Source organism: Dysidea avara, chromosome 4, assembly GCF_963678975.1.
Source record: "Dysidea avara chromosome 4, odDysAvar1.4, whole genome shotgun sequence".
Taxonomy (NCBI): Eukaryota; Metazoa; Porifera; class Demospongiae; order Dictyoceratida; family Dysideidae; genus Dysidea; species Dysidea avara.
In genome coordinates this window covers 32,490,622-32,512,876 of record NC_089275.1, presented here as the reverse complement: position 1 = coordinate 32,512,876, position 22,255 = coordinate 32,490,622, and the positions used below count along the sequence as shown (strand labels likewise).

Sequence of the window (22,255 nt, the reverse complement as noted above, 5' to 3'; positions counted from 1 at the left end):
TTATTCCTGGAACTCATCCGATTATTCCGGAATATTCCCCAATTCTTTCAACCACCTATTATTCCCAAAATTGTGCCGGCATAATAGACGCATGCCTAAAGTACACATGAACTTATGATACAAAAATACACACACTATGATCACGGATTAAGAAGAAAACACAATGTGCAGACAGTTGCAGCACTTGCTCCCGTTATTGTCATGATCAATGAAAGATTAATACCCATAAACAGTGGATTATATACGTGTGCATGTGAAAAGTTACAAATTTTTATGTAGCGATTTGTTTATAAACTGTTTGCAGGTCATGGTACAAAGAATTAACGTATTGTGGTGGTGAAGATGCTGAAGGTGATGATGGCATTGTACCAAGTGATACGGCAACACCTCCATATAGTTGAATATCACCATCACTGATTTGTAATAGATCCTCATCAGGTTTGTTGAGGTATTTGGTAATCAATATAAATGCTGGTCTGCTCTTAGGATCAGGATGCCTATACAAATGGTAAGTATAAATATGCAAACTGAAATAAGCATTACAAGTACAATAACAACAAGGGACCAAAGTAGAGATTTAGTGTACTGTATTTGATCTCCCTTAATTGTTTCATTACTTTTTACTTCTATGATCTCTAATCAAACTCAGCTTAAAATTCCTGTATTTTTTTGTTTTGTAATTTTGTACTTTTTGCAACATAATTATGATTGATGCATGAACCTTTGCATATTACACCAAAAAAGGAATGGGTTATCACTTAATAAATATCTAAATGCACTCCCCAACTATCAATTACTAAAAAGTGAAGTGGTCGTTATGCTTTTGTTTTCAGCTATTGTATGTCCAGTTCACCAGTCCGTCACACAGTATTACAAACAGAGGACAGTACACGAAGCACCTCTGTGATCAATCCAGTCACTATGGAAAATATGGATGATTCCTATTATCATGTTTAGCCCATTACACAGCATTACAAGCAAGGTACACTACGTGAAGTACCTCTGCAATCTATCCAGTTACAACGGAAAACTCCCATATGTAGGGGAGCCATCATGGTGCACTACCACAAATTGACATCTTTCACTGTCATCAAAGATGAATGGGACACAAAGGAGGACACAGGTAAGTCCACAAAGCATGCATTGAACGTGCTGCACTATGTCAAAAGGCACCAGTCGGGCTGAAGCAACATCTAACAGTGAAACAAATCAGGCCTGTAGCCTTAGCGGTTGTAGAGTAATGCTTGTCTGAAGGCATCAGGTAAGCATGAGTAGAAAATAATGTTTTAAAAAAAATCCAAAGCTAATTTATCAGAAGAATTTTGACTACTCTGTAGGCATTTTTGAGCTTGCTTATACCTCGCCAATACTGCCAAGGTACCATGAAAGTATTGTGCAGCTGGTTGTGGGGTGATATTTTCCACCAGAAAAGCCCAAATCTTCATAATCCTTAATATACACTGTATGATAGAAGCACTAAGGTTGTGTTTATTGCTCAAATCTACATGACTACTGATTGACTTTGTTGCAACGTGTGTGTGAAGTGATTTTAGGGCTCTGTGGTATTGTCAAAAACCTTCTTTATTCAGTATCATACAGTACGATAGTACTATATAGTAGGGACCACAAAGGAGTAGACGTGGCCCACGGGATAACATCACCCAAAAACCAGCCTCAATTTTCTCTGATGACAATGAGGCAGTATTGGTTAGGTAAAATTTTCAGGTCGACCCAAAAAGTTTTCAACAAGTTGCTACGGAATTTAAAACAAAAAATTAATGGAATTTTCTGCTGACTGACTGACTGTCGCCTTCAGATGAGTGTAACTCAATAACGGCTAAGGCTACGGGCTTGATGTTTTCACTGTTTGACGTTGCTTCAGCCTGACAGGTGCCTTTTGGCATACCACAGTACGTACAGTGCATTCTTCATGGACTTACCAGTGTCCTCCTTTGTGTCCCTTTTATCTTTGCTGACAATGAAAAGTGTTGATTTGGCAGTAGCACGTGATGGTTTCCTTTCGTAACAGAAATCGTCCGTATTTTTCATAGTAGCTATTTTTGATAACAGAGGTGCTTTTCAAACAGTTCTTGATTCATAATGCTGTGTAACAGATTGAACATAGCCCACAACAAAGCGTAATGGATACTTCACTTTTCAGATGATAATTAATATAACTGGGGTGCGCGGCACCATTTCTTTCTTTCGGTATGCATGGAATGCAGAGGTGATTTTCGAACAGTTCTTGATTCAAAATGCTGCGTAACGCATTGAACATAGCTGACAACAAAGCGTAATGGATACTTCACTTTTCAGACAATAATTGAGGCACACGGTACCATTTCAGATGCGATATTTGTAGGTTCACCAGTTATAATAATTATTTACAACAAACAAGTACACAGAAACATTTTTGGAATTTTCAACTAGATTAGGGACCATATTAAATAAATCACAGTAAAACAATAAGAAGTGTTATATCTCTACTGCGCATTTCCATCAAGACACACGGTAGTGTGTCGTGCGGCCCAAGAAGCCGGCGTGCCACCCGTGAGTATATTAACAGGAAGAAAGAAAACGCAATTTTCACACCTATGTAGCTCTGTGATCCCTTATCCGATTGGAACCAAATTTGCTAGAGAGGTGCCGGCCAGCAAGGGGAGTCTACACACCAAATTTGAAGAAAATCGCTCCAGCCATTTCCGAGATATGAGCGGACAAAATTTCGTTTTAATTTCTTCGTTTTTTTCTTCTACTTCTTCATTTCGCACACTTTGCAAAATCCGCCATAAAACACGAATGCGTGCTCGGATCGGGCTGAAATTTGGCACACTTAAAGAGCTCATTAAGGCGGATCTCAGTACCAACATTGATAGGAATCCGATGAACATTCACGGAGTTATGACCGATTATTTGCGTAAAATAAGGTCGAAGGTCTGTCACGCCTACAGGGTAAACTCCCTTGAGGAATCAGTTGAAAATTGCTATGTGGATGGAGAAACCATCGTAGGAGTGCCTTTTTGTGGTTTGAAAGGAATCGGGACAAAGACCACGGAGATATGACACAAAACCCGACCTGTGTCAAAATTACGCAATCGATTTTTATGAATAAAAAAACTATTAGTTTTCGTGTCTATCAGGAAAACCGCTTGGAGCAATGAGCTGAAAATCAGTCTGTAGCTGGAATAATCATCATAGAAAGTCTTTGCAGTAGTACAGAAGAATCGGATTACAAACCACTGAGTTATGATTCGAAAGGCAACTACGTGTAGCAAATGCGAGATCGAGATACTCTAATAGAACAGTCACCCTAATAAAGCATTCAGCTGCATTTATAATTTACTCAATTATATTATATTGCAAGTTATTCTGTATGGAATTCAACTACAAACAAGTCACCCTGTAGTCAGATCAGCCAGAAGAAGGTACCTAATAGAGAGTTCAGCTACAAAGAAACCATCATGTAGAGAATTCAGCTACAAACAAATGACCCTGTAGAAAGATCAGCTAGAAGAAGTCACCTTGTAGAGAGTTCAGCTGCAAAGAAACCATCATGTAGAGAGTTCAGCTGCAAACAAATCACCCTGTAGAGAACTCAGCTACAAACAAACATGCCCTGTAAAAAGATCAGCTAGAAGAAGTTACCTTATAGAGAGTTCAGCTACAAAGAAACCACCATGTAGAGAGTTAAGCTCCAAACAAATCACCCGGTAGAAAGTTCAGCTATGAACAGATCACTCTGTTGAGAGTTCAGTTAGAAATTAGTCATCCTGTAGAGAGATCAGCTATAAGTATCACCTTGTAGAAAGTTCAGCTACAAACAAATCACCTGTAGAGAGTTCAGATACAAACAAATCACCCTGTAAAGAGATCAGCTAGAAGAAGTCACCTTGTAGAGAGTTCAGCTATAAAGAAACCACCATGTAGAGAGTTCAGCTGCAAATAAATCCCCTGTAGAGAGATCAGCTAGAAACAAGTCACCCTGTAGAAAGTTCAGCTAGAAGAAGTCACATTGTAGAGAGTTCAGCTACAAAGAAACTACCATGTAGAGAGTTCAGCTGCAAACAAATCACCCTGTAGAGAACTCAGCTACAAACAAATCGCCCGGTAGAAAGATCAGCTAGAAGAAGTTACCTTGTAGGGAGTTCAGCTACGAACAGATCACCCTGAAGAGAGTTCAGCTACAATCAAATCACCCTGTAGAGAGTTCAGTTACAAAGAAACCACCATGTAGAGAGTTAAGCTGCAAACAAATCACCCGGTAGAAAGTTCAGCTATGAACAGATCACCCTGTTGAGAGTTCAGTTAGAAACAAGTCATCCTGTAGAGAGATCAGCTAGAAGTATCACCTTGTAGAAAGTTCAGCTACAAACAAATCACCTGTAGAGAGTTCAGATACAAACAAATCAACCTGTAAAGAGATCAGCTAGAAGAAGTCATCTTGTAGAGAGTTCAGCTATAAAGAAAACACCATGCAGAGAGTTCAGCTGCAAACAAATCCCCTGTAGAGAGATCAGCTAGAAACAAGTCACCCTGTAGAGAGTTCAGCTAGAAGAAGTCACATTGTAGAGAGTTTAGCTACAAAGAAACTACCATGTAGAGAGTTCAGCTGCAAACAAATCACCCTGTAGAGAACTCAGCTACAAACAAATCGCCCTGTAGAAAGATCAGCTAAAAGAAGTTACCTTGTAGGGAGTTCAGCTACGAACAGATCACCCTGTAGAAAGTTCAGCTACAAACAAATCACCCTGTAGAGAGTTCAGTTACAAAGAAACCACCATGTAGAGAGTTCAGCTGCAAAAAAATCACCCTGTAGAGAATTCAGCTACAAACAAATCACCCTGTAGAAAGATCAGCTAGAAGAAGTTACCTTGTAGAGAGTTCAGCTACAAATAAATCACCCTGTAGATAATTCAGCTACAAACAAATCACCCTGTAGAAAGATCAGCTAGAAGAAGTTACCTTGTAGAGAGTTCAGCTACAAAGAAACCACCATGTAGAGAGTTCAGCTGCAAACAAATCACCTGTAGAGAGTTCAGCTAGAAACAAGTCACCCTGTAGAGAGATCAGCTAGAAACAAGTCACCCTGTAGAGAGTTCAGCTAGAAGAAGTCACATTGTAGAGAGTTCAGCTACAATGAAACTCCCATGTAGAGAGTTAGGCTGCAAACAAATCACCCTGTAGAGAACTCAGCTACAAACAAATAGTCCCTGTAAAAAGATTAGCTAGAAGAAGTTACCTTGTAGAGAGTTCAGCTACAACAAAACCACCATGTAGAGAGTTCAGCTGCAAACAAATCACCCTGTAGAAAGTTCAGCTATGAACAGATCACCCTGTAGAGAGATCAGCTAGAAACAAGTCACCCTGTAGAGAGTTCAGCTAGAAGAAATTACCTTGTAGAGAGTTCAGCTACAAAGAAACCACCATGTAGACAGTTCAGCTGCAAACAAATCACCCAGTAGAAAGTTCAGCTATGAACAGATCACCCTGTTGAGAGTTCAGTTAGAAACAAGTCATCCTGTAGAGAGATCACCTAGGAGTATCACCTTGTAGAGAGTTCAGCTACAAACAAATAACCTGTAGAGAGTTCAGCTACAAACAAATCACCCTGTAGAGAGATCAGCTAGAAGAAGTCACCTTGTAGAGAGTTCAGCTATAAAGAAACCACCATGTAGAGAATTCAGCTGCAAAGAAACACCCTGTAGAGAACTCAGCTACAAACAAATCGCCCTGTAGAAAGATCAGCTAGAACAAGTTACCTTGTAGGGATTTCAGCTACAAACAAATCACCCTGTAGAGAGTTCAGCTGCAAACAAATCATCCTGTAGAGAGTTCAGCTATGAAAAGATCACCCTGTAGAGAGTTCAGCTAGAAGAAGTCACCTTTCAGAGAGTTCAGCTACAAAGCAACCACCATGTAGAGAGTTCAGCTGCAAACACATCACCCTGTAGAGAATTCAGCTACAAACAAATCGTCCGGTAGAGAGACCAGCTAGAAACAAGTCACCCTGTAGACAGATCAGCTAGAAGAAGTTACCTTGTAGAGAGTTCAGCTGCAAACAAATCACCCTGTGGAGAATTCAACTACAAACAGATAACCCTGTAGAGAGTTCAGCTAGAGTCAAGTCACCCGTTAGAGAGAATCCTGTATAGAGTTCATCTACGTACAAGCAGATCACCCTGTAGAGTGTTCAGCTACATTTCAAGTCACCCAGTTGAGAGATCAGCTGCAAATTATCCTGTGGGGATTAATTGACATGTAATAAATATATGCTCTCTTTTTATATTATGAACTCTTGATATATGCATTATATATATATAATTTGTACATTTACTGATAAAATCAGAATGAGTTAAAGTATTTATAAAATCTGCTTCATCTTTTTCTTTTTCCTGTGGTAAAGAAAAATATAGGTTAAAAAGCCCCAAAGCTGGCCATAGGCCAGCTTTGGGGTATACAAATACAAAAAGAAGTGAAATCTAATCAAAAACAGCCAAGCTGTAAAAAAGGAGTGCGGCCCTTGAAAAGGCTATGGTGAAAAAAGATGTGAAATCCAAGGTGGCGGCCAAGAAATGGCTGTGATGGTAGGTTAATGGTAAAAATTTTAATAACGACAATTCAGGTGAATTTTGTGCCAATTGACCAAGCGGCACCAAACTCACCTGAATTGTCGCTATTAAAATTTTTACCATTAACCTACCATCACAGCCATTTCTTGGCCGCCACCTTGGATTTCACATCTTTTTTCACCATAGCCTTTTCAAGGGCCGCACTCCTTTTTTACAGCTTGGCTGTTTTTGATTAGATAATGGTATCTTGAGCACAATAGGGATATAACACTTCTTATTGTTTTACTGTAATTTAATATCATGCACTACTCCAGCTTGTTTCAGTACTTTTTATCAATGATGTGCTATGGTCCCTACTCTAGTTGAAAATTTCACATTTTTCTGTGGACTTGTAATGAAAGATAATAAGTACTGTACCTTGATATACAAAATATATATACATACAGTATGACCCTTTAAATGGAAAATGTACAAAAATAAACCAATCAAAAATGGGAAAGCTGGAAGTGTCAAGCATAAAATCATTTCACTCATGCAGCCAGTCCTACTATAACACATAGTTAACTTTAATACCTTGTACTTTACTACTAAACACTATTATACTGTGCACTCGGTATTGCTCATTTCGGTATCACAGTTTTGGTTTTGGGTCTCTATTATATTTTGGCTTAGTTATTACATATTATAGGTATATTGCAGAGTCTTAATTAGAAATGACTGGTATTCCCCATTTTCTCCAACACCGGAAAACAGCAAAACCGGATCCTGTAGCTTGATCCCAAAAACTCAAAATACAGAAAAACATAGGTGGTGAAAACAGAGAGGCCATGCCCCCCACTTTTATTGGCCAAAGCTTGTTACAAAAGATATTTTAATAGAGCAGTCAATCAATCTAATAGAATAATCACATTTGTATCACATAACTTATCTGTAACAGCACAGTAAAAATTGTCCACAATAAATGTTAGAGGTTATGAAAAGTGTAAATTATAATTGGAGCATTCCCATCAACTCCTTATAAAGGTAAAAACAAACCCATTTCTGTCGCATGCTTCAAGCCAGCTGTTTAAATTGTTCATTGTATCCCCAACACTCTTTGCCTGTTTATAATTTTGTGCAGTTAGTTATTTGCTTAAACATGCCCACAAGCAAACAATGAACATACCAACATCGAATCATCAATTTGTACATCAATTTTGGACATCCTGATGGTGGCGGAAGTCTGTAACCACTGTTGATCACAGTGAGTATCTGCATAGTACATAAATCATTATGTGTGAACTGTGCAAAACGTGCATGCAAGTAAGCTTTCATACCTCTTTCACTGGAGTTTCCTCAAAAGGCTTACATCCTAAGCTCCACATTTCATAAAGTACACAACCAAAACTCCAAACATCACTGAAAGTAGAGTACTTCTTGTACTGGAGGGCCTGTGAATTGCAAGAGTGACACAAATACATGCAATGTCACCAGTGCTCACTTCTGGAGCTGTCCATTTAACAGGAATTTTTCCTCCAGATGTGATGTAGTATTTGTCATCATCCAAATCTCTGGACATTCCAAAATCAGCTATCTGTAGAACAAAACCAATAATTATTATGACACATTACATAACCTTTCCTTGAAAAATTCTGTACATACAAAATTGACATGCTATACATTGAACACCTCAAATTTAAGGGTGCCATAAATTGTTTTATGTTGTTTAAAGAGTTTGCCTTGAGATAAAAAACTGAAACTTATCTCTGTAACGCAACAAAGTGAACGACTGTTGCAAGTACAGCATTGCAGTCTAACTAGCTGACAAGTCAATATACAGTAGCTTGCATAAAGGCCTTTTACTATGTAAATTGTCTACTACCTTGCACACTTCTTGTTCAGTCAACAGTATATTCCTGGCTGCTAAGTCACGATGTACAAATCCTTTAGTAGCAAGGTAGTTCATTCCTGCTGCAACCTCTCTTGAAAACTTTACCAGCAGAGGAGGTACTGTGTCTGGAACTTCCTCACCTTCCACCAAACTATCACCAGACAACACAAAATCAATGAATACAGTTTGTATATATGAAAGCATACAACTGGCTAATGATTGGAATTCTCCACATTGTATAATTGGTTGTTTTAAGACATACTGTAGCTAGCTAGCTACTTGACATCTTACTTATGGCTTCTGAGGCCAGCACAGCTGGAGTTTTGTTAATGGATTCTTATGGTCACCAGTAATTACCTAATTAGTCTGTGGCTTGTTTAATTGGATTCAATGCGCACTTCAATCCTTCACGCTACGGAGCAGATCATGTTTTATGATGAAATAAGTAGCCACAAGTGAAGAAGGAAGAGCGATATACGTGAAGTAAAGTAAATCTTGTATCTTCTTCATAGTGGTGCAATGAATAAAGTAACCTGCAATTTATCGACTATTACTCTGGTTACGCAATTTAGCAACAATAACTGTGGTCAGAGAACAGATGCGCACCTCAGTTTCTACATCTTGATGCTAAAATTAGAACTAGTCCGTGATTTTTAAACTGATAGGCTTTAAATTTCAGACGAGTAACCAGTATTTTTTCTGTAAAAGAGCGCTTGTCGTTTTTGATAGGATCTTCTGGCGAGGAATGGCGTGGTGATGAAGACTGATTAGTGAAAGTTGAAGTCCGGAAGAATGTTTGAGAAGTTGGAGGACAAAAGTAGAACCGCACATTTGATTGCATAGTTTTCAATAATGTGCGGTTCTACTTTTGTCCTCTAAAGGCTCTAAGCCATGAAATGTAAGACTAGTTCTAATTTAAAGCGAAAAAGTATAACTCGCGTTTGACTCAGTAGTATGAGTTAAAACACGGGGTTTGAACTAAACTGTGCACTGTTGATTCTTTATCTTGAGTAAAGTAGGTTTTGTAGAATTGGTTAGCCCGTTTGTGAGTTATAAAGGGAAGAATATTTTGTGGGAAGCCATACTGAAATAGTACAGAGCACCCTTAACATCTTTGATCAACTCATGCAGTTACTGTAACATGCAAGGACTGATTTTGCAACTTTTCAAACAAAGTGATTTTAAAGGCTTTGTCTTTTCACAGCTTGGCTGTCTTGGGATGGATATCAGTTCTTCTGTTCTTCAGTTCTTCTTCGACTGTTATGATTACGAAAATGAGTGCATTTTGCCTGTTAAGCATGCACAGTACCTGGACACCTGTTAAATATAAGTGTATAGGTACAATTGGAATTATTACTGCAATGTCGCAGTACACTCGATGCCTTGCCATGCATGGGTCTAACAAGTATTAGACTATGGCACGCATAGTATACTTTGAAGTTTGGTCATTAATGAGGTATTTAAAATCCAATAGATACCTGCAGGTAGATATCTAAACTGGTTAGATACCTGTGACAAATTTTTTTGTCACTGTGTGCCACGTGTTTTGCTGGATTCCAGTCACAACAGGCATCAGAAATCATCACTACAGTGTGAAGAAAGCATCGCTGGATAAGAGATGATCATATTCATCTAGGAAGCCTACCAGTGAGTTGTTTTAACATTAATTCGATCAGGAAGCCGCCATTATTGGTAGTGACCAGAGCTGCACGAGCCATAGTCTAAATTGGTTACCATATGGAGGGAAACTTTGGTGCTGTTAAAATTTGGCGAATGACCATGAATTTGCCAAATTTTTCCGATCCAAATATTTTCCTGGTGAAGAAAATAGTAAACCAAGCCTCGGACTAATCAATTTTCTACTCTAACAAGGGCTACTGGGCCAGGCATCACGCTACAGCAAGGCTTGCCTCGACTATACCTCACTAGGTGGTAAGCTAGCTATACTCAGCTAGCTATTGTACACGTAACTAGTATCCTCAAACCTCACCTAGAAAACGGATTTGACAAGTAGCAAGTCCTACCATATTAAGTACAATATTCACTATTTTAGAGGGTGTAGATCTACGTACTGTTAGTTGATAGCTGACCCCAGATGCCAAAGAGGTGTGGAACTCCCAGTTCTCGCTTCAGACACAGCAATTAGTAATCTACTTAATTAAATAGGGCATGCACTTTGCTAATAATTCACCAAATTGCATTTTGCCAACAGTGATATTTTGCTTGATTCACCAAATTTTTCCTCCTCCAAAGTTTCCCTCCGTACAGTATTGCCCAAATCCACGGTATCTTTGCTATTTTAGAGACCTTCGGAATGGCACATAATCACCGAGGGCGAAGCCCAAGGTGATTATTGTGCCATTCCTCAGGTCTCTAAAACAGCAGATACCCGGATTTGTGCAATAACCTACACTTATTGTAATACTACCTGTTAACTGCACCTGATTTTCAGGATTGCAATTTTGAAACAAAGCAATACCAGTATTCAAATCATGGTGGACATGAACAAAGCTTTCTTATCAGAAGCTCCTAGTGGTCATGCATATACTTCCATATAGCATTTTACAAACAGTTTCTTTTAAAAGTTACATATACTGTAACTAAGTACTAAATTAGGGTTTTGTTTTGGGAGCATCCCCCCCCCCCCCTTGGAGTAATATTTTACAGCAATATTTAATTTAAATTGCTTTGATAGCTATTTTTGAAATTTTTCTGGAGGGCAGGGGCGGATCCAGACTTATAGAAAGGGGGGTCAAAAATGAACTGAGGCACTATACATTGTCTCTGGTTTGATAAGGTGAGACAAAAAAAAGGTCATAGCCAGCTGACAATAGCTGCCCACCTCACCAACCATGAATTTATAGCTGGTAAAGTACATAAAATCCTTAAATGGCTCACTACACACTGTTCTAATACTATGACTGCTCTATTAGAGTATCTCGACCTTGGTATACAAAAATTTTTTGGAGGGGGGTCAAGAGCTCCCTTTGACCCCCACCTCCCCCTGTATCCGCCCCTGCTGGAGGGCATGCCATCCAGACCTACTGGAGCATGCTACGCACTATTTATAGCAACAGACACCTTGGTTTTGACAGAATCTGAATCTATATGATTGACACATACACATATTTCACAACTTACTCAGGTTGCAGTGAAATTAAATATGCTCGGAGATCTCCTTTTTTGGCATACTCCAGTACAATCATTGCAGGATCTTTTGTGACCATTCCATACATTCTAATAACATTGTCATGAATAAACTGAGCCATTAAGGCTGCTTCTTGAAAGAATTTTATCTTGTCTTTCTCTGAAGCTTGTTTGTTAAGAGTCTTTACAGCAACTTCTTTTGATGTATCATCATCTAACCATGTTGCCAAGGTAACTACACCAAATTCTCCATACCCTAATTCTTTCACCGTACTGCAAGAGATAGAAAAAAAATCAAATGTTTTCTATTGCTGTACACAGACATTTGTAACATTCACAGAATTCAAATAATCAAACCTGTCAAACATGTTTTAATTAGAAATATTTTGTATTGGCCCATGTGAAATACTTTCAAGAATCAAGTGCATTGCATAATATATATCACATCACGTGGACTTGTCCTACCCCCTCCTCCGTGCTTGTATTTTAAGAATATATTATATGGCTTCATGTTGTCTTTGATCCAACTAATGTTTAAATAATGTTGCCTTTTCTTGTTATAAGATTCTCACCTACTGGTTTCATTCGTTAAACTACCATACACTGCTAGCTTTTTAATTTGATGTAAGGCTTCAGTGGGATAGAATTTGCAATAAAGCACAGTTAACTATCATAACATACAAGATTATTCAGCAATGTTCTTTCTGCTGTTCATATAGTGCATACACACACTATTAAAAATACACATTTTCAAATACATACCTAATACTCGCTGGTGATATTTCCATGATGACAGTCTCTTTGATCTGAGCAAGCAATAAGTTCAAACAGGTAGCAGGTTGGATGAATGCTTGGGGAGATTCATAATAACCACCACTGTTGGCATTTTGTTGAGATGATTTCTTTGTATCCTCATGAGCCACCGAGTAGTCATAATTCCCTTTCTCCATCTCAGTCTCATCGTCAAACAGTGGCTCACAATAGTCATCTGGCATGGACATGGACTGTCTAACCTCATAAGATTTTTCCACTGGCATTTCATGATCACTAGATATTGACAGGTTTGACAGGACACCATCTTCATCTTCTTTCTTGGGGAAAAACAAGTGCTGTACTTCTGGCTATTAAAACGATAGTGGTGCACAATCAGAAAAGTGCATAAATATTTAACATTCGTGACTGGATTTGTGAAAACTTAAAGGTACACATTTTACATACCAGCAAAAAAAATAATGTAACACTTAACTCCTTATACTGATTAACTTACTCTTAGTATCAAAATGTAGCCAGATACTGTAGCAAGATACTATAGTAACACTCATGGACAATGCAGGTAATTATATTTCATCATTAAAAACTTATGAAGCTTCAAAGTTCAAAAATGGGTCAAATATTTTGTGTGTGAAAAGATACCTTTTCGCAAATCTGGTCACATTTTAAATTGATATTTTAGTTGCATAATTGTATCTTTTGATATTACATACATACCATTATTTTGTCCTCAGCAGTGTTATGAATACTAGGTTTGGATAAATCATAGGCTTGAGGTTGCTTTACTACAGAGACACAGATATAGATTATTAGCTGTATGCACCTACAACACGCATGAAATTAATGTGATTGGGCCTACAAAATAGCTAGGGTATGTGGGCACAAACTATACTCCAACATCACTCAACAGCTCATACGTATCTCAGAACCGGAAAAGAATTAAAAAGTTATTTGCATTGTCTAACTTGCATTACAAAGCCAAATTATAATTGATGTTCTCTTAGGGTTGAAAATTACATGGCAGTAGCATGCTGGTATACAGAGTTATGCATCATCGAAGTTTGAAAACACAGGCAATTTTTATGCTGTATTATTGCAGGCCCAGTCACATACACAGTAAAAGCAGTGAATTAATACCTGTATAGTTATCTGTTGCTTTCTTTCTTCTTTGTCTTATGATTATTATAAAAATACCAACAATGGTGAAAACTATTACCAGAACAAATAATGAAGCAACAACAGCTGCTACTATGGTTGTGGTTGAACTATCATTACTGCTGGTACCTATTAGATACTCACATAAATACAATGTATATTACGGCAAAACTTTATCTCCTACTTTCCTCACATGAGATTTCACTACCACTCCAACTTCCATCACTCTGACAGGTCTTAGTGTCACTACCAGTTAGCTCATAACCAGTGTTACATGTGAAACTACAAGTGTCTCCCTCATAACCCACTCCTACTCTACCAGAACTACATGACATTCCTCCACTGGATGGTGTTGATAGGATGTCACATTGGATGTCTACAGATATGCGAATGCCAACACACAATTCATTACAACTACATATTCACACATACGTACCAAATATAAACTCTATTATTGGTTGTCGGTCAGGTGCAGAAATTTGTGCATTAGCTATGTTGAATGTACTTGATGATACAGATGCAAAATTGCCATAAGCTGTATATCCTGTAGCTTCAGTCATCCACAACACATAACGTGTGTCAGGTGGATGATAAAACCCAACCACATCTCTTCTTTCAAATTCAATTCTGTTACTTCCATTAAGGGAGATCGTCAATAACCAGAATGTGTTATCATTACTGTCAACTTCTTCAACTACATCACTATCTACTAACTGAACTTCACCCACTTTATCAAATATAGTATTATCAGATGTTTGTGGACGCCATACTTCTAAAAAAGGATCTGATTCAGGATTGTCATCAGTAGTTCTGTCCACACTAGCAGTGACAACAGTTATTCTACCATTACAAGTAAAATTAGCTCGTGGTATCATTGCTTGGCGTCCTGGTGGAACGCTAAAAAATCCTAATTGTTGAACTGCAGCACTGTTGAAACAACTTGCCCTACCTGTGTGCAATAATTTAATTATATAATATACATACAGAAGAGTAACACAGCAATGCTATACTAGCAATCATTTACAACTAAAAACACTTCAAGAACAGCTTATTAAAAACAGTACTACCTTAGGGGTTCCCGCACTAAAGTGACGACCACTGCCCAAATGTAAAAATCATCATAGAAACATGATACTTGATCACATCACTTTTAGGGAATAGCCTTGGTGTACGTATCTTATTTCAAAATCCAGCATTAAAAACAAGAAAATACTCACAGACAGCAGGTTATTGGATTTAAAAAACCACCAAATCCTAGGTGTAGTGATGCACCGATAATCAGATCGGTTGCCGATATGGCAATTTCTACCATATCGATAATCGGCACAAGTGGTCTGAGAACCGATATTGCTGCTGATAGTTTGTATGGCAAATATGAGTACCATTATTTGAGCAATGAAAAGTATTTTCACTCACTACAACCAAATAGAAAGCCCCTCTATACTATTCCATAAAAGTGCTAAATTACAAGAAGCCACATGACTGCTCATGTAAGTACTGCTATTTGTGTTAAACTACTCTTACCCAGATCTTTTGAAAACGGTAGCTGTTACACTTTAACAATAAAGAACTGCACCACAGGAGAGCTAAACTGATAATCTGTGCATAGTAGCCATATTGATACCTAATCAAACCATGGAGTAATCCAGAGAAGGGAGCATGTATTAAAATATTTGTGGTACCTAATTGTTTGGGTTGTGTAATGGAGGCCACACCAACCAAAGGTAACCAGGTATAGCTGTACCTTGTAGTTATATCACTTCTTTTTCTCTAAAAATCATTAGAATATGTATCATGCAGTAGCTATACACATGTAATTCTATTTTACACTTTACAGATTATGTATATATACAATAATCAGATCAGTATAATCAGTATCAACTCTTTTAGGTAAAGTTTAATCAGATATCGGTACAACTGAAAAATCCTTATTGGTACACCTCTACCTAGGTGTTCCTGCCTCACTGCCTGACAATAGTTGTAAGGTTAGAGGCTGTACAAAGTAGGCATGGCTACCATTTCACACCACAATAACAAACTCACAGGTGGCTGTGCTTTTTCTGGTTCTGAGGAGTATCTGCCTTCTGCACTTTTATCTTCAATTATGTGGTCATCATCTTGTTCATGCAAGGAAACCATCCTGAGGCATTAAGTTTCTGCACTGACACTTTACTTAGAGAAGCATAATGCTACAAAACTATTTGAAGTGCTTAAGCCACTTTAGGTGGAGTGCTGTAGATATAGTATGCAAATCTGCATTTAGTATAAAATGATTGCTGATCTGACCCCACCTTATAAAACATGTACATGTGCTTTTCACTTAAAGATCAGTTAACTCCATGACCATGCCCCTTAATGATCCAGCTGCAATCAGCTGAGGTTTTGCTGTAGAAAACTAGACATGGCAAACCATGCCCCTTTCTCTATCACATAGCTCATTCATGACAAGCAGAGAAATTGATATATCAAAGCCACACATGTATAACATACCTACGTATGCTATAGCAAAAAAGTTAACAAACTGGTTCAATTAAAAATTTTAAAATGATGTATAGGGTTCCTGTGATAAAAGTAGTGAAACTAGACATGTGAATGATGGTAGCTATTACACTATGTTATGGGAAAATCCTCCTACATTGGCATTGAACAGATGTTGATACTGACATTGTGATTGAATCTTGTAATATCCACGTGGGGTGTGGACGTAGGTTTTGATCATAACCGCAAGAGTCTGAGTTTGCATCACACTAACAATTATGTATGACACTATGCTTTAATGCCTATACCATGCGATTCAAACAGACATGCAAATGTTCAGTAAACATGAAGAAACTATAAGCTTAGCATCATTCCTATTCTGTTGTTAATACCAGCTAGGATGTACATGCACTTAGATATGGTTGCTTTACTGTATAGATATACCATTTCAATGAAAAAAATAGGCTATACAATAATTTTTATTGTAATTATTTTACTCAAATAGCTAGAGTTAAAGCTTTACTGTATATAATGTACCAAGCAACAGTAGGTAATGCTAATAAGGCCATGACAAGTTGGTTCTATAATAACAATTCCACTAAAATGCTTAACCTGTCAGCCACCAATGGTATTCCCTCAAATATCAGCAAACACACTTGTGTTCTTGTACAGTACACAATATAACACACTGACAATGCAAAATAAATGCCTACACTGCAAAATAACCTGCCTGTGAACAGCCTGTTGATGTTTTGACAACTAGTGTACAGTAAAGAAATATTTTAATGCACATTACCAATTCATGTTTATGTACAATATACGTAGTATCTATGCATCAATCCTATACACAAAACAATTCTAACAAATTCAGTCATATATATACGTAGGCCAGCTAGTACATGCAAGTAGCTACAGTATGTATTCATTTTAATGTTTTGCTGCAGGACGTGTTCATGTCTCAGAATGCATGACATCCCTAAAGCATGCTCAATGTGATCATACTGTTAACTAAAAGTTGATCGCAGATTAACTTTTACTGTCATGCATGTGACTTGCATCATATATATAAAAAGGTAAGGAGTGTACGAGTGCTGCAGAGCAGGTTTCCAACATTTGCAATCCAGATCTGCAAGAGCTCCATATGTTAGCCCATTTTTGAATTCCATTTTATTCCATTTTCTTTATCTAGATAGCTAAAGGAATGGTCAACCAAAGTTTTTGCTCTAGAAGCCAACAACTTTAGAAGATATAGTGCTACAAAGTGGCAACAACAGGAAAATCAATTTGTACAGTGACAATACAGAAAATAAACTACAGGCGCTTAATTAAATGGTTATAACTTACAAATGCAATCCTCTACCAAGATGAAACTTACACCATCGGATTCTCCATGAACTGGTGAATCCATTGCTAGGTAAGTCTTGCCTTCCAGGCTCTTTCTGCAACCAGGGCGAAGGCAAAAATGTGAGAAAAAATGATAGTAAACTGCTTGTCCAACTCGAGGCTAATATATTTTGTCTCCTTGGGAGCACTGACATCAAAACAAAGATTTCTGAATTCTTACTTTGGGGATCACAATGGTACCAAGGTATTTGTCATTGCCACCTTCTTTCACTGTGAAAAAAGTGCTCAAAAAATTTCTGGAATTTCATAAATATTTCATCCATTGCATTTATTGCATTCTACTGTAAAATTAGGCTTGTGTTAGCATATGGGATTCTTGCAGATCCAGGCACATTTGGTAGCGGGCTACAGGTTTCATGAAAATTCTCACAAATCCAACCATAGCTTGTGCAAACACCAAAATATATGCCAGCCCAGTAGTCCAGTCCACTGAACAGTAATGCCAGGATGTACTCAATATCCTGAATACAGCATTATGTATGTAAATGTGCGCTCACATGATCAAGACACACGGTAGTGTGTCGTGTGGCCCAAGAAGCCAGCGTGCCACACTGTGAGTATATTTACAGGTCAAGACACACGGTAGTGTGTTGTGCAGCCCAAGAAGCCAACCTGCCACACCGTGAGTATATTTACAGGTCAAGACACATGGTGGTGTGTCATGCGGCCCAAGAAGCCGGCATGCCACACCGTGAGTATATTTACAGGAAGAAAGAAAATGCGTTTTCACACCTTTGTAGCTCCATGACCCCTTATCCGATTGGAACTAGTTTCACTACAGAGGTGCCCGCCAGGTAGGCTATGCCACATACCAAATTTGAAGGAAATCTCCTTAGCCGTTTCTGAGATATGAGTGGCCAAAGTTTTGTTTTAATTTCTTTGTTTTTTTTTTCTTTGCCGTAGGGGGGCTAAGGTGGCTTCGATGCCTTTTTGCACAATTTGCAAAAATTGCTATAAAACACAAACTTGTAACTCCATTATATCGATATTTGGCACAAGTAAAGAGCATACAAAGGTACATTCACGTACCAAGTTTGCTATGAATCTCATAAATATCCAAGGAGTTATGAGCATTTATTCATGTAAAAACAGATGAAACTTTTGTCATGGCTACAGGGTAAACCGAGTAGAGGTGTAACTTGAAAATTCGTGTGTACATAGGTTGATCATCATAGGAGTGCCTTTTGGTGGTTAGAACAGCAACAGACTTACAGCTACAACGTTATAAAGCAAAAACCGAGCAAGTGTAAAATTGTGGGATCGAGATACTCTAATAGAGCACTCACCTGGGGGGTAAAAAAAGGTGCATAAATAATGTCGGGAAAAAATGAACCCATCATGACCAGAGTTTGAACCAGGATCTCCATACCTAACGCCTGCATCTTTAACCACTGAACCACTGCTATCTCGGCTGATCACTTCACTTAATTTCTACCTTATAAATGAAAATTCTAGCTTAATAAGTAAAACTGATCTACCAATAGAAAAACTAGATTGTTCTAGAACATTCTATGTGTGTTCTATTAGATGATTTCAGCGAAAACAAAAACGTGCGCTCTATTAGAGCATTAGCACCATACTATTGTTATAACACTTTGAGGCTCAATCTAGTAGCTATTTCATCAAATCAGAGCAATTTTCTTATCAGTCAGTGGTATATTTGTAGTATTAACTTAGTTTCGCCCCCAGGCAGTCTGAGAGCAGACTAATATGACTGACTCGCGCCAATCATAATCATAATAAGTGCTACAGTATATGCTAGCAAAACTTGTGATACAACAGCCTGGAAATCATATCCCAGTAAAAAGGTACAGGATTTGGCTTTTGAAAATACAAAAAGAAGTGAAATCCACTTAAAAACAGCCAAGCTGTAAAAATAGAGTGCAGCCCTCAAAACCTGGGTGAAAAAAGTTGTGAAATCAAAGGTTGCGACCAAGAAATGGCTGCAATGATGTTAATGCTAAAAATTTTTAATAATGGCTGTGTGCATTGTTAAAATTTATTAGCATTAACATCATTGCAGTCATTTCTTGGCCACCACCTTTGATTTCACAACTTTTTTCACCCAGGCTTTTGAGGGCCGCACTCTTTTTTTACAGCTTAGCTGTTTTTGAGTGGACATTAAGTACAGAAACAAAGATTTATTATCATCATAGCATGTAGATCATGGGTCATCCCGTGTCAAATAAACAAGGAATTTAAGGTCATTTTTGGATTTTGATGAAACTTAGTGTGTTTGTAGTACCTATGGTGCTCATTACCCATACCAATTTTTAACCCAGCCCATATATACAACCACATGGTTTCTGATTTATGACCACAAATATTTTGAGTATTCCATGAAAATTTGGTCCATGTCAAGTTACAAAATCGATTGTAATTTTGTACGGTGGTAGTACCTTAAGATAAAATTTTTACCAATTAAAGACTATTGATTGACCATTCAAATGATGTATAAATTATGGGATATCACCTTAATTAAGATGAAAGGTACTTAGTTGAAATTTTAATTATTAATATTTCCAAAAATGCTGTTTAATATTCTTTAAATTTTTAGTAAATAATCATTGGGTGTCTGATACAATTTTCGTGGTGGTTTGATAAACTTTTCGTGATGGGACCACAATGGGTTTAAGAGATAATCAAATATGCTATGGTATGCAATGTACTCTATTATTACTATATGGTAGTGTACCCTTCTAATGACCACTCCCAACTAGGTTTGTCTTATGTAATGGAGGTGTACAAGCACAGTACAACCAGGGTTAGTGACCACCTGTATTGAAAGACCACCTGTAACTGTTGATTTAATGTTATAGCTCCAATGCTGCCAGATGGACTTCAAATAAGCTACCACATATCCAGAAACATGTAGGTGTTTTACAATTTCTCTATCTCTTCAGATTTATTAAAAATCAAGTCAATAAAAGTTACTGTGAACTTGCATATGCTCATTCCACGCCTTTTAAATTACATATGTGACCGGGCCTGTGAAAACAGGGCATCTGGGCACAAACTACACCTCATCACACTACAACTCGTATCTCAATACTAGAACAAGATATTTGCATTCTGTAACTTGCATCATACAGCCAATTAAATGCTTACCATGTGCTAAAAATGTCGTTGCCATAGCATAATGGTATAAAGAGTTATGAGTCAAGGAAGTTTGAAAAAGTCAGCAAAAATCATGTGCCCACATGCCCTATTTTCGCAGGCCCAGTCACATAATGTGGCTGTGTAGGCACAATGAAAAGGACACCCTGAAAATAATGTGGTCAGTTTTATAACCCAGACATGTACCATTTTAATGACATGCATACTTTGGATCCCAGACACTTCTGTGACACTTTATCATGATCCCAGGAATTATAGTAAGGTTTCAATGTATGTATATACTTGCAACTCAGTGTGTGAAAGTAGTTACTACAAAATTTATGGTATTGGATGTTCTCCTTTGCATGAATACAGGACATTTTAAAAATAATATTTCAGGTGTGCATGCATTGGGTGTAAAATGCTTTTCAATATTTAAAAAAAAAATGTTGGCCGCTATAGCATTTATTTCACTCATTTAGTTACAAGTAATGAACATGCATCCTGGAGCCCTTCTGCATGGGACCATGATATAGTATAGTGGCGTAGCCCCTAAAATTGGCAATATTGCGCACTTTTTCATAAAACCATGAAACTTTCCACATAAATAGTACTGCTCATGACATGTAAAGTTAGATATAGTGCCATCGCTGAGTTGACCTTTGGTGACTTTTATGGCCATTTTTATGCAGAAAATTGATTATTTTTGTCTTTAACTCCCTGCAATAATTAACTTGTTAAAACATGGTACCAAACAAACGATGTTGCTAATAGAAACGACTTGGTTTTTATTTGAAGTCAATGGGTAATTTCATTACAAAATTTAACGTTATGATCACTTTTATTTGCTGCAAAATTTGATTATTTACCTGCATGCCTTGGAGTGCGAATTACCTGTGGGCAGATAATTACGCATAAATTTATCAAATTTTGCAGCTAATAAAAATATTCATAACTTTGTAATGAAACTTACATATTGACTTCAAAAGAAACCAAGTTGTTGCTATCAGCAAGATCTTTTGTTTGGTACCATGTTTTAACAAGTTAATTACTACCTCAGAGAGTTTAAGACAAAAACGATCAATTTTCTCTATAAAAATGGCCGTAAAGGTCACCAAAGGTCAAATCAGCAATGGCACTATATCTAAAAATACATGTAAAGTGTATTTATGACTACTACTTATGTGGAAAGTTTCATGGTTCTATGAAAAAGTGCATGATTTTTTGGTTGTGCCGCTATACTAATAGAACAGCGTTGAAACCGGGTCACTACTGCTGACCTGGATGATCCACTGACCCGGATGACCCACTGACCCGGATTTGACCCGGATTGACCCAGATTAATTAAAGCTGAGGCACACGATAAGAGCTACGTTTCAGCTAGTCTCGAGCGAGTGAGACTACGTTTTGAGCGTTCGATTCGTGTTGAGTAAACAGGGGGGGGATCCAGACTTTTAGAATTGCAACTTCAGCCTAGCTGTAGGTTGAAGACCAAAAAAAAAAAGGTCATCACATACTAACAATTACTACCCCTCACCATAGATACCCTCAGTTTCATGCTACACACTGCACTTACTAATAAATGGGCGTGGCTGAGCGTATGTTTGTAACACGATAAGTGGGCGTGGCTCACGAAAGAGCTACGCGATAGCGTTTGTAAGTTTCCACGTCGTCAAATGAAAAATTTCGTTTCTCACGTGATCCAATCCGGGTCAGACCCGGATAATTTGTAAACCGGGTCAGACTCGGATGACCCGGAGAAAAT

General features: G+C 37.8%; 1 protein-coding gene across 1 annotated transcript in view; it reads right to left on the bottom strand.

Moving 5' to 3' along the window:
* Window positions 1-205: 205 nt before the first annotated feature.
* Window positions 206-22,255, bottom strand: part of LOC136254705 (uncharacterized) — a 38,808-nt gene continuing 16,758 nt past the window's right edge. The window contains exons 7-17 of the mRNA XM_066047442.1: window positions 13,949-14,461; window positions 13,697-13,888; window positions 13,495-13,641; window positions 13,075-13,142; window positions 12,349-12,707; window positions 11,581-11,859; window positions 8,431-8,590; window positions 8,050-8,142; window positions 7,886-7,999; window positions 7,735-7,820; window positions 206-497 (exon numbers count right to left, since the gene is read on the bottom strand). Of these exons, the coding sequence (XP_065903514.1) occupies window positions 272-497; window positions 7,735-7,820; window positions 7,886-7,999; window positions 8,050-8,142; window positions 8,431-8,590; window positions 11,581-11,859; window positions 12,349-12,707; window positions 13,075-13,142; window positions 13,495-13,641; window positions 13,697-13,888; window positions 13,949-14,461 (2,237 nt within the window). The 3' untranslated portion in view covers window positions 206-271. The remainder of the gene's footprint in view (window positions 498-7,734; window positions 7,821-7,885; window positions 8,000-8,049; window positions 8,143-8,430; window positions 8,591-11,580; window positions 11,860-12,348; window positions 12,708-13,074; window positions 13,143-13,494; window positions 13,642-13,696; window positions 13,889-13,948; window positions 14,462-22,255) is intronic.